The following is an 11,783-nucleotide window of genomic DNA, read 5'->3' on the forward strand; positions in this document are numbered from 1 at the left end:
TTATCCAATCTCTTCCTGCTTCCCCTCTCCCCCGCCCTTCCCAAGATACATAGAAATTAAAATATAACAATCAAAAAAAAATATCAGCACACTGTTATGATCTAGAAAGCACTGCTTGAAGGGTGGTAGAAGCAGATTCAATATTAACTTTCAGAAGGGAATTTGATCTGACGTATATGAGGGAGAAAGGAATAGAAGGGTATGCAGATAGGGTGAAATGAAGGGGGCGGGCGCAGCTCGAGGAGTAGACTTGTGTGCAGCCTAACTGCCGGCATGGACTGGTTGAGTTGAATGGTCAGGCTGTGCTCTGTAGTGTCCTCAGCCCAACCATCTTCAGCTGCTTCATCAATGACCTTCCTTCCATCATAAGGTCAGAAGTGGGGATGTTCGCTGATGATTCCACAACATTCAGCACCATTCGTGACTCCTCAGATACTGGAACAGTCCATGTCCAAATGCAGCAAGACCTGGACAATATCCTGGCTTGGGCTGACAAGTGGCAAGTAACGTTTGTGCCACACAAGTATCAGGCAACGACCATCTCCAGCAAGAGAGAATCCAACCATCGCCCTTTAACATTCAATGGCACTACCATCATTGAATCCCCCACTATCAACATCTTAGGGGTTACCGTTGACTAGAAAGTGAATTGGACTAGCCATATAAATACTGTGGTTACAAGAGCAGGTAAGAGGCTGGGAATTCTGCGGCGAGTAACTCATCTCCTGCCACCCCAAAGCCTGTCCTGCATCTATAAGGCACAAGTCAGGAGTGTGATGGAATACTCCCCACTTACCCGGATGAGTGTAGCTCCCACGACACTCAAGAAGCTTGACAGCATACAGGACAAAGCAGCCTGCTTGATTGGTACCCCTTCCACAAACATTCACTCCCCCCACCACTGACGAACAGTGACAGCAGTGTGTACCATCTACTGCAGGAACTCACCAAGGCTCCTTCGACAGCACCTTCCAAACCCACGACTGCTACCATCTAGAAGGACAAGGACAGCAGATAGATGGGAACACCACCACCTGGAATTTCACCCCCAAGTCACTCACAATCCTGACTTGGAAATATATCGCCGTTCCTTCACTGGCGCTGGGTCAAAATCCTGGAACTCCCTTCCGAACAGCACTGTGGGTGTACCTACACCATATGGACTGCAGCGGTTCAAGAAGGCAGCTCATCACCACCTTCTCAAGGGCGGTTGGAGATGAGCTAGCCAGCAATGCCACATCCCGTAAATGAATTTTAACAAACTTAGTACTGCAAATATTTCCTTCTTGGGTATTACAATAAGGATGGTTGGTGTGGGCATAATAGACCAAATGGAGTTGTATGATTATGATTACAGGATATTTTGATACTTTGATGTTGCCAGCTCCTGGTTGAGATGGAATACACACCATCTTTTGCAGGTATAGGGAGAGCACAGATACACGTTGACAGATTCAAGGCCTCATGACCAGCAGATGGTCAGGGTAGGGTCTGAAAGGAAGGAACATTTTACAGTGGGGTCACGAAACCAACGTTAAAATTGTAGAAGCTTAAAATGTCCATTTTGTCAGTGGTGAAAATTCAAATCAGTTTGCTTTTATTTTAATCAGCCTGGTGCAGTTATCATAATTATATTATGAATTATTGGGGATTTCTAATGGAGAAGATACTAAACCGTCACTAGGCACACAGACAGGGAAAGCCAATTGGCTCATTTTCATTCATTCGGAAAAACTCCCGCCATTTCCTCATACGTGATCCAATTCCCTCGGAAATGTTTCCAGGGATTTTGTCTTCACTTATTAACCTTGGAGTTTATTCCAGGCGCTAGTCACTCTCTAAAGGACGCCCTGATATCAGTCTTAATCACTGTCTCCTTGTCTTATTCCCACAATTTAAACCTAGCAGAGAAACATTTTTCATACCATTTGCTCGATACCTCTAGAAGTGTTAAACCCATGTTCCTTCAGATGTTAAATCCCTGGCACCATGTGCCAGGCTCTGCTCTCCCCTGCATTGCCTCCAATGATTCTGTGCATCAGCTCTGATCACAGTGCTTCCCCTCTCATTGCATGTTTTGATCAGTATTTGCAGACTGGTATTCAGGCTGTCTTTGTCACCAGTCTGTTAGTTGCTGCTCAGTGTTGGGTGTTCCTAGGTCTTTTTTCCAACTTCAGTGATATGAGATGTTTTGGAAACGTTTGCAGAATATTTATTTCTGGTGTGTTTTAAACATTTGTGAAGCTGGTTAAACAGACTGCCTCAGGGGATGTGCTTGAAGCAGGGAGTTGCACAGAGGGATTGTGCACAGTCTGTCACCCACACTCTCAGGGTCAAGACTGAGTAAAACCCGGAAGAAGCTGGAGCGACGTGCTGACGCGTCGCCAGGGCCGCGCGTGATGACGCTATTTCCGGCGGCAGCAGCGTGCAACGTGACGCGACTTCCGGCGGCGTGGAGGCGATGGCGGAGGCCGATGGAGACCTGGACCTGGAGAATGAGGAGACGGAGCGGCCGGCGGAGAAGCCGCGGAAACACGACAGCGGAGCGGCGGATCTGGAGCGGGTGACCGACTATGCGGAGGAGAAAGAGATTCTCAGCTCGGACCTGGAGACGGTGAGGCCGCGGGCGGGGGAGAGAGAGGGGGGGGGATGGGGGGGATGGGGGGGATGGGATGGGGGGAATGGGGGGGAGAGAGAGAGGGGGGATGGGGGTGGGGGGATGGAGGGGATGGGATGGGGGGAATGGGGGGGAGAGAGAGAGGGGGGATGGGGGTGGGGGGATGGGGGGGATGGGATGGGGGGAATGGGGGGAGAGAGAGGGGGGGGAATGGGGGGGAGAGAGAGAGGGGGAGAGAGAGAGGGGGGGAATGGGGGGGAGAGAGAGAGGGGGGAGAGAGAGAGGGGGGGAATGGGGGGGAGAGAGGGGGGGGGAATGGGGGGGAGAGAGAGAGGGGGATGGGATGGGGGGAATGGGGGGGAGAGAGAGGGGGGGGAGAGAGAGGGGGGGGGAATGGGGGGAGAGGAGGGGGGGGAGAGAGAGGGGGGGGGAATGGGGGGGAGAGAGAGGGGGGGGAGAGAGAGGGGGGAATGGGGGGGGGAGAGAGAGGGGGGAGGGGGGAGAGAGGAGGGAATGGAGGGAGAGAGGGGAATGGAGGAGAGAGAGGGGGGGAATGGGGGGAGAGAGAGGGGGGGGGAATGGGGGGGAGAGAGAGGGGGGGGGTAATGGGGGGGGAGAGAGAGGGGGGGAGAGAGAGGGGGGGGAGAGAGAGGGGGGGGAGGGGGAGAGAGAGGGGGGGAGGGGGAGAGGAGAGGGGGGGAGGGGGGAGAGGAGAGAGAGGGGGGAATGGGGGAGAGAGGGGAGGAGAGAGAGAGGGGGGGGAATGGGGGGGAGAGAGAGAGGGGGGAATGGGGGGGAGAGAGAGAGAGGGGGGAATGGGGGGGGAGAGAGAGAGTGGGGGGAATGGGGGGGAGGAGAGATGGGGGGGGAGAGAGGGGGGGAGGAGAGAGAGAGGGGGGAGGGGGAGGGGGGAGAGGGGGGGAGGGGGGGGGAGGGGGAGAGAGGGGGGGGGTGGTGGGGGGAGGGGGGGAGAGAGGGGGGGGGTGGTGGGGGGGAGAGAGAGGGGGGATGGGGGGGGGGAGAGAGGGGGGGAATGGGGGGGAGAGAGAGGGGGGAATGGGGGGGGGAGAGGGGGGGAATGGGGGGGGGGAGAGAGTGGGGGGGTTGGGGGAATGGGAAGGGGATGGGGGGGGAGGGGGGAATGGGGGGGGTGAGTGTGGGGGGGATGGGGGGGGGAGTGTGGGGGGGAATGGGGGGGGTGGAGATGAGGGGGGGAATGGGGGGGTGGAGAGAGAGGGGGGGATGGGGGAGAGAGAGGGGAATCTGGTGGGGGAGGGAGAGGGAATCGGGGGGGTGAAGAGAGAGGGGGGAGAGAGAGGGCATCGGGGGGAGAGGGGAATAGGGGGAGGGGGGAGAGAGGGGGGGAATCGGTGCGGGAGAGAGGGGAATCGGGGGGAGAGAGGGGGGGGAATTGGGTGGAGAGAGGGGGAATCGGGGTGGGGGAGAGGGGGGAATCCGGGGGAGGGAGGAGAGAGTAGGGGGGAGAGAGGGAGAGGGGAATCGGGTGGGAGGAGAGAGAGATAGGGGAATCGGGGGGGGGGGGGGGAGAGGGGAATGGGGCGGAGGAGAGAGAGAGCGGAATGGGGGAGGAGAGAGAAAGGGGGGAATGTGGGGGAGAGAGAGGTGGGGGAATGGGGGGAGAGAGAGGGAATGGGGCAAGAGGGAGGGGAGAGGGGAATCGGGGGAGAGAGGGGAATGGGGCGGGGGGGAGAGAAAGCGCGGAATTGGGGAGGAGAGAGAGAGGGAATGTGGGGGGGAGAGAGGGAGGGGGAATGGGGAGGAGGGAGAGAGGGGATTGGGGGTAGAGAGGGGGGAATGGGGCGAGAGGGAGGGGGAATGGCGGAGAGAGGGGGGAATGGGGGGGAGGGGGAGGGCTGAGGGGAGGATCGAAGTATGAGGGATAGGGGGAGAGCCATGGGAGTGTATGGGGTGGGGGGGAGTCATGGGAGTGGTGGGGGAGGGGGGAGCCATGGGGATGAGGGTGGTATAGGGATGACAGGAAATGGGGGTTATGGGGATGAAGTTGAGTATGGGGATATGGGGAGAAGAGGATTGCTCGGGGTGTTGAGATCTGGGGAGTGTTTAGTTACAACAGTGAGTGTGGATTGTGACGTGTGTGTTTTTGTTCACAGGCAATGTCCGTCATTGGAGACAGAAGATCCCGGGAACAGAAAGCTAAACAGGAAAGGTCTGAATCTCCCGTTGAATGAATGTTGTTTGTTCTGTAACCAGGTTGTTCTGTAACCTATGTAACGTCACTTTAGACTTTGGGGATTGGTGAAGGTGAGGGAAGCAGGAATAGTGCTGGGGAGCAGAAAACTTTCCCAATTCATTCCAGCTCCTGTCACAAACCTCAACCCCTGTCACAAACCTCAGCCCCTGCTTCCACCTCCCTGCCTGGCCACTCGCCCAGGCTGAAGCTGATGAACAGTAGCCTCGGTGCCCTTGTAATCCTCAGCTGAGCTTCAAATGGCAGCATATTTCTACCCCTAACACTGACAGTCTCCTCCCGTCACTCAATTCCATCACCTCTGAAAACCACCATCCTTTCGTGAGCTCCATTGGTGTCTCTTGCTGTCAGAGCTTACGCTCCTTCCTATTCCTTAACTGCCTTCAAGCCTTACTAACCTCCGCTGCCCCAGAGCATTGATTCTAGCATCCTCAACAAAAACAAAAATACCTGGAAAAACTCAGCAGGTCTGACAGCATCTGCGGAGAGGAACACAGTTAACATTTCGAGTCCATATGACTCTTCACCAGAACTAAGGAAAAATAGAAAAGAGGTGAAATATAAGCTGGTTTATGGGGTGGGGGGTGGGACAGGTAGAGCTGGATCGAGGGCCAGTGAAAGGTGGAGATTGCCAAAAGATGTCATTGACAAAAGGACAAAGGGGTGGTGATATTAGCTAAGAAATGTGCTAATGGTGACATTAAGGGTAGAAAGCAGGACGAGAAAGGTACAGATAGCCCTAGTGGGGGTGGGGTGGGGGGAAGGGATCAAAATAGGCTAAAAGGTAGAGATAAAACAATGGATGGAAATACATTTAAAAATAATGGAAATAGATGGGAAAAGAAAAATCTATATAAATTATTGGAAAAAGGGGGATTGGAAAGGGGGTGGGGATAGAGGTGAGAGTTCATGATCTGAAGTTGTTGAACTCAATATTCAGTCCAGAAGGCTGTAAAGTGCCTAGTCGGAAGATGAGGTGCTGTTCCTCCAGTGTGCGTTGAGGTTCACTGGAACATTGCAGCAGGCCAAGGACGGACATGTGGGCATGAGAGCAGGGTGGAGTGTTAAAATGGCAAGCGACAGGGAGGTCTGGGTCATGCTTGTGGACAGACCGAAGGTGTTCTGCAAAGCGGTCACCCAATCTGCGTTTGGTCTCTCCAATGTAGAGGAAACCGCATTGGGAGCAACGAATGCAGTAGACTAAATTGAGGGAAGTGCAAGTGAAATGCTGCTTCACTCGAAAGGAGTGTTTGGGCCCTTGGATGGTGAGGAGAGGGGGGAAGTAAGTCATACGGACTAGAAACATTAACTGTGTTCCTCTCCGCAGATGCTGTCAGACCTGCTGAGTTTTTCCAGGTATTTTTGTTTTTGTTTCGGATTTCCAGCATCCGCAGTATTTTGCTTTTATCCTAGCATCCTCAATGTTGTTTACAGATCTCCATGACCTTGCCCCATCCAACCCCTGTGACCCCCACCCGCCACCCCCCCCAATAATTATTACCTCCTAGATCACGCCTTGCCTGTTCTGATTCTAATTTACAGTGAATCCCCTCCACCTCACTAGCAGTGCCAGAACCTCAGCCATCGTGGGCCTGCAGCCATGAAACCTCACCTCACCTCACTGACTGCCACCTCCAGGCCTCCACACTATCCCCACATGTTCAGAAGCCCCCCCTGAAAACCTACCCTTGGGACCACATTCTCAGTCATTCTCCTTTACCTTTTCTCGTGATCAGTGCTCGACTTCCTTCTCCCTGACCCAGCTCCTTGGGCTGACCCGCTGTGTTTAAGGCTCTCATCCTGGAGGTGAAAACTCATCGTTCCCAATAGCTGTACTTTGTATTTCTCAGCCTGGTAAAGAACTGGGGTTGATTTTTTTTTTTCCCCCCTTTGCCCTGCAGAGAGAAAGAGCTGGCAAAAGTGACCATCAGGAAGGAAGATGTCGAATTGATTGTAAGTCACGTTTGTAACTGCGCACAGCATTTTTCTTGTCATTCAAGGCAGCTTTACCTCCCGGTTGCCCAATATGATGCCGAGGCATGTTAAACACGGGAGATTCCCGCTCGATGCCGAAATCCATTGGAGGCTGGGCAAAAATAACCTCGTGAAAAATATAAATAAAAATGGCTGAGGTTCCTGCTCCGTGTTCAGTGTCGATTGCACACAGATCCGGACTTCTACAAAAGTAAGAGCTTCCAGCAGAACGGATGCTTTTAGGGAGAAGCTAGGTAAACACGTGAGGGAGAAGGAAATAAGTGAGATGCAGGGAGGAGGCTTTGCATGGCCTATAAACACCAGCATGGTGGTGGGGGCTGAATGGCCTGATTCTGTAAGTTCTGTGTCAATGTTTAAAACGTTTTTTGCGATCTGGTTACAATCAGTTCCTTGTGTATTGCAAAGATTTAGGGTTTTGGGCATGTTAGCCAGGAATCATGTACTCAAATCTCATTGCAGCTTCGGTCCAGTTAACTCAAATTGATAACATGCAATCAGACCAAAATTATTGACCTGTTTCCGCCTATGCTCTCACCTCAGAAGGAGGTGGATTTAAGCACTAATCCAGAACTTCAGCCTATACCAAATGTTTTTAGTGCAGCACTGAGGGACTGACAATTTCTTAGAAATGCCATCTTTCAGGTATTCCATTAAACTGAGGTCCCGTCTACCCGTCCAGGTGGGTGTTAAGAATCCATGACATGCAGGGAGGTCTCCCTCTTTCAACCGGCACCAGCATCTTAACTGGTCAGTCATCTGGTTGCTTTTTATGGAGATGAGTGGCTGCAGTTTTTGACAATAACCAATTGAAAAAAAAGTGTGTTCTGATCTAAAGTGTTACCATATTAGAATAACGCAGGAATGTCTTAACTTCGCTGAATCTTGTGACAAGAGGGAGGCCATTCAGCCCATCGCATCTGTGTCAGCTCTTTGAAAGACCTATCCAATTAGCCCTGCTCTTTCCCCGTAGCCCTGCCCCCTTCAAATATTTGTCAAATTTGGAGGTTACTATTGAGTCTGCTTCCATCACCACATCATAAAAACTCAGCGCGAAACAAGGAGTCTCCTACAGAAGGTGAGAGGAACCACGTAAAAACCGTCTCCGTGACATGTTTGCTTTTACTTTTTCTCTAGATGAACGAGATGGAGATCTCCCGGACTGCAGCAGAGCGGGGCCTGCGAGAACATTTGGGAAATGTCGTTGAAGCTTTGATTGCTCTCACTGACTGAGCTCACAGCATGTTCCCTGGGACTGTTTCAGACATAGTTTGGGAGGGGAGGGGGAGGGGGAATGCAAAGGGATGGGGGCAAGAGATGAATGGGATTGAAGGTCCCTCCATCTGTGCAAACACCGCCCACTGTTTGGTGACAGGATTGGGAAGGTTTCAGTGAAGTGACTGCTTTACTGGCGCAAGTGCTACTCAAGTTCCAACACTGAATCTTGAAGATAGGCGGAACCTTCCGAATGAGAAGGAATAAAAGGACTGAAAACTTGAATCAATAAAAAAACAAGTTCACTTACTCAAACCTCGCTTTGCTGTGTGTTTGCCTTTGGAGATTTTTACAATGTGGGGAGGAAGTTCATTCTTAGTTTGAAGAACTCTTATCAGTTTGACATTATCCTTTTACCAGTTTGACGCCGTGATTTCTGCTTAATCTGTCAATTTAATTTAAAGTAAGATCCTGGATCGCTTTTTTTTTACTTTTTAAAATGTTATTAAAACCTCTTTTATTCTGGCTGAAAAACCAAAGTTTCTCTGATCTTTTCTGTAATTCAGTTCCTCAAACCCTAGGGATCAGCTTCTCTCCTCTCCTCTCTGCACCTTCTCCACAGTTGTAGTCTTTCCCTTGTGTCTGACTGGGCACAGTCCTCAAGGTGCACTGGGCAATTTGAACATGATGTCCACTGTCCTGGTTATAATCAGGTTCCTTTGTTCCTCGCTGCTCTGTATCTAACCTAAGATTCTTTGATTTTATTTCGTCTCTGCTAAACCTCAATCAGCACCTCTTACAACGCCTAGATGGACACTGCATCCATTCTACCATCATTCAACTTTCTGACCAAAATGTACTGCCTCATGTTCACTGGTACCGAATTCCACCCAACAGAAATTCTGGTCCAGTCCACAACCTCATGAACATCCTTCCTTCCGTCCGCATTATTAGGTACTGAACTTACTATTTTAGTAATTTGTGCAGATTTACACAAGAACTAGGAGCAGCAGTAGGCCATTCAACCCTATTCAGGTTATCTTCAGATAATCATAGCTGGGCCCATTATCTAGACCTGGAACAGGAACATGCCATTTAACGGCTGGAGTCCGTTCTACCATTTAATGAGATCATGGCTGATCTATGACCAAACTCCAAAAAAAATGTTTTTTTCCCCTATATTTTAAGATGGTTGGACAACAAAAATCTCATCAACCTCAGATTTGAAATTATCAATTGATCTAGCACTGTTTGTGGAGGAGAGTTCCAAACTTCTACTGCCTTTTGTGTGTCTCTTAACTTTGCTCCTGAAGGACCTGGCTCTATCCTTTAGACTATTCCCCTTAGTCCTGGATTCTCCAACGAACAGAAACAATTTCTCTCTCTTTAAGGAAAGATGCAAAGACTAGAAGATCCTCAGTGGCTAGAAATTTGTGTTGGTATCCCACGGGGTCTTCTAGGACTGCTGTTCATCAATAATTTGAAACTAAGACTAGAGCGAGTGTTGTTAGGTCTTTTGGTGCAGTGGGTAGTGTCCATGCCTCTTGAGCCAGAAGCTCCGGGTTCGAGTCCCGCCCCCGCACTTGATGGCCAAGGATCGTGCGTTCATAACGTGGCCAAACAGTTTGAGTATCGAGCTGCAAATCCTTCCAATGAACCAAATGACAGGTGGTAAGAGTGAGAGAAATTCCTGATCAGCCATGAAATGGAAAAAAATTGGAGGCTCCACCATCGCTATCCATAGGACTACAAGTCTAGGGTTATTTGGAGGCAGACAGGAAAGTGGAGTTAAGGCCACAATCGGGTCAGCCATGATCTTATTGAATGGTGGAGCAGGCTCAGAGGGTTGAATGGTCTACTTCTGCTCCTACCTCTTGTGTAAATCTGCGCAAATTCACTAAATAGTGAGTACAGTACCTAATCATGTGGACAGAAAGAAGGATATTCATGAGGTTGTGGACTGGACCAGAATTTCTGTTGAGTGGAATTCAGTAACAGTGAATGTGAGGCAGTAGATTTTGGTCAGAAAGTTGAATGGTGGTAGAATGGATGCAGTGGAAGAGCAGAGAGATTCGGAGTCAAATTTACATAATATTAAAATCTGTTCAAGTGGATGAGAATGCAACACCGGGTTTAGTAATGAAAGTACAGGCTATAAAAGTCAGGACATAATGGGGAATCATAAAATGTTAGTACAGCCACAACTTGAGTATTTTGTAATTCAGGGAGTACAGAGAGGTGCAAATTCCCCAGCATGACGAAATGGCCAAATATGAAAAAAGATGAGGAAAATTAGAGCGAGAAAATTCTAAAGATCGAGGTTTTTAAGGAGTGATGAACTGATGGAGCAGAGGCGATAGTAATAGACTGTTTCCAGTCGTAGAGAGTTCTGGAACAAGAGAGAAAGATTGCACGTAAAGACCCCGGATAAAAGCTGGATATACTTCCTTACAAGGTTGAGAGGCTGTGAAGTGAGTGATCAAAGCAGAGACTCTCAATATTTAAAAAATAGGTTAGACAGGTGGCTGAAGGAAAGGGGAATAAAGGGATGTGTGACAAGAAAAAGCTGCTCATATGGAAAATAAACGCCAACATGAGCTGATTGGAACATGCAACCGTTTCCATGTTGTAATTTCTGTTCCATGTCCAGTTATAAATGGACCCCTGTCTAATGGGTCCTTAACTCCATCCTATAATAGAGGGGCAGTGCACGGACCATGTATTCAAAATCATAAATGGATCCCACCATCTGCACAGTTATACTGATGTGTGCATATCATTTGCAACTCCACAGATACTGGAGCAGTCCATTCCCACATGCAGCATTGCCTGAACAACCTGCAGGCTTGGGCTGATAAGTAGCAAGTAACATTCACGCTACACAGGTGCCAGGCAATGACCATCTCCAACAAGAGAGAATCCAACTATCGCCCCCTGACGTTCAACAGCATTACTATCGCCGAATTCTCCACTATCAACATCCTGGGGGGGGCGGGGGGGTTACAATTGATCAGAAGCTGAACTGGATCAGCCATATAAATACTGTGGCTACAAGAGCAGGTCAGAGGCTGGGAATTCTGCAACAAGCAACTCACCGCCTGACTCCCCAAAGCCTGACAACCATCTACAAGGCACAAGTCAGGAGTGTGTTGGAATCCTCTCCATTTGCCTGGATGAGTGCAGCTTCCACAACACTCAAGAAGCTTGACACCGTCCAGGACAAAGCAACACGCTTGATTGGCATCCCATCCACAAACATTCACTCCCTCCACCACCAACGCACAGTAGCAGCAGTGTGTACCATCTACAAGATGCACTGCAGGAATTCACCAAGGCTCCTTCGACAGCACCTTCCAAACCCATGACCTATACCAAAATATTCCATTGATATAATGTTTTCTATAACCATCGGACATCTCGAAGCACGTCATAGCCAATGGAGTACTTTCGAAAGTGTAGTCACTGTTGTAATGTAGGAAATGTGGCAGCCAACATGTGCTGAGCAAACTTTTACAAGCAGCAATGTGAATGATGAAATAATCCCTTTTATGTGATGTTGATTGAAGGATAAATATTGACCAGGACACTGAGGAGAACTCTCCTCCTGTTCTGCAAAATAGTGCCCTGTGACCTTTTACACTCACCAAGCAGGTATAATGTCTCATCCAAAAGGTGACACCCCTGATGGTGCAGCATTCCTTCAGTACTGCACTTCAGTGTCAATTTGAT

At 49.9% G+C, this 11,783-nt stretch overlaps 1 protein-coding gene across 1 annotated transcript; it reads left to right on the forward strand.

Annotated features, from left to right (window-relative positions):
• The first annotated feature begins 2,224 nt into the window (after nucleotides 1-2,224).
• On the forward strand, nucleotides 2,225-8,369 carry hypk (huntingtin interacting protein K). Its single transcript, XM_078532394.1, has 4 exons — nucleotides 2,225-2,614; nucleotides 4,750-4,805; nucleotides 6,749-6,800; nucleotides 7,977-8,369. Exons 1-4 carry the CDS (start codon nucleotides 2,462-2,464, stop codon nucleotides 8,070-8,072), a joined length of 357 nt encoding a protein of 118 aa, XP_078388520.1. The 5' UTR covers nucleotides 2,225-2,461; the 3' UTR covers nucleotides 8,073-8,369.
• Nucleotides 8,370-11,783: the final 3,414 nt, after the last annotated feature.

The sequence above is a fragment of the Cetorhinus maximus genome, chromosome 30 (genome assembly GCF_964194155.1).
Source record: "Cetorhinus maximus chromosome 30, sCetMax3.hap1.1, whole genome shotgun sequence".
Taxonomy (NCBI): domain Eukaryota; kingdom Metazoa; phylum Chordata; class Chondrichthyes; order Lamniformes; family Cetorhinidae; genus Cetorhinus; species Cetorhinus maximus.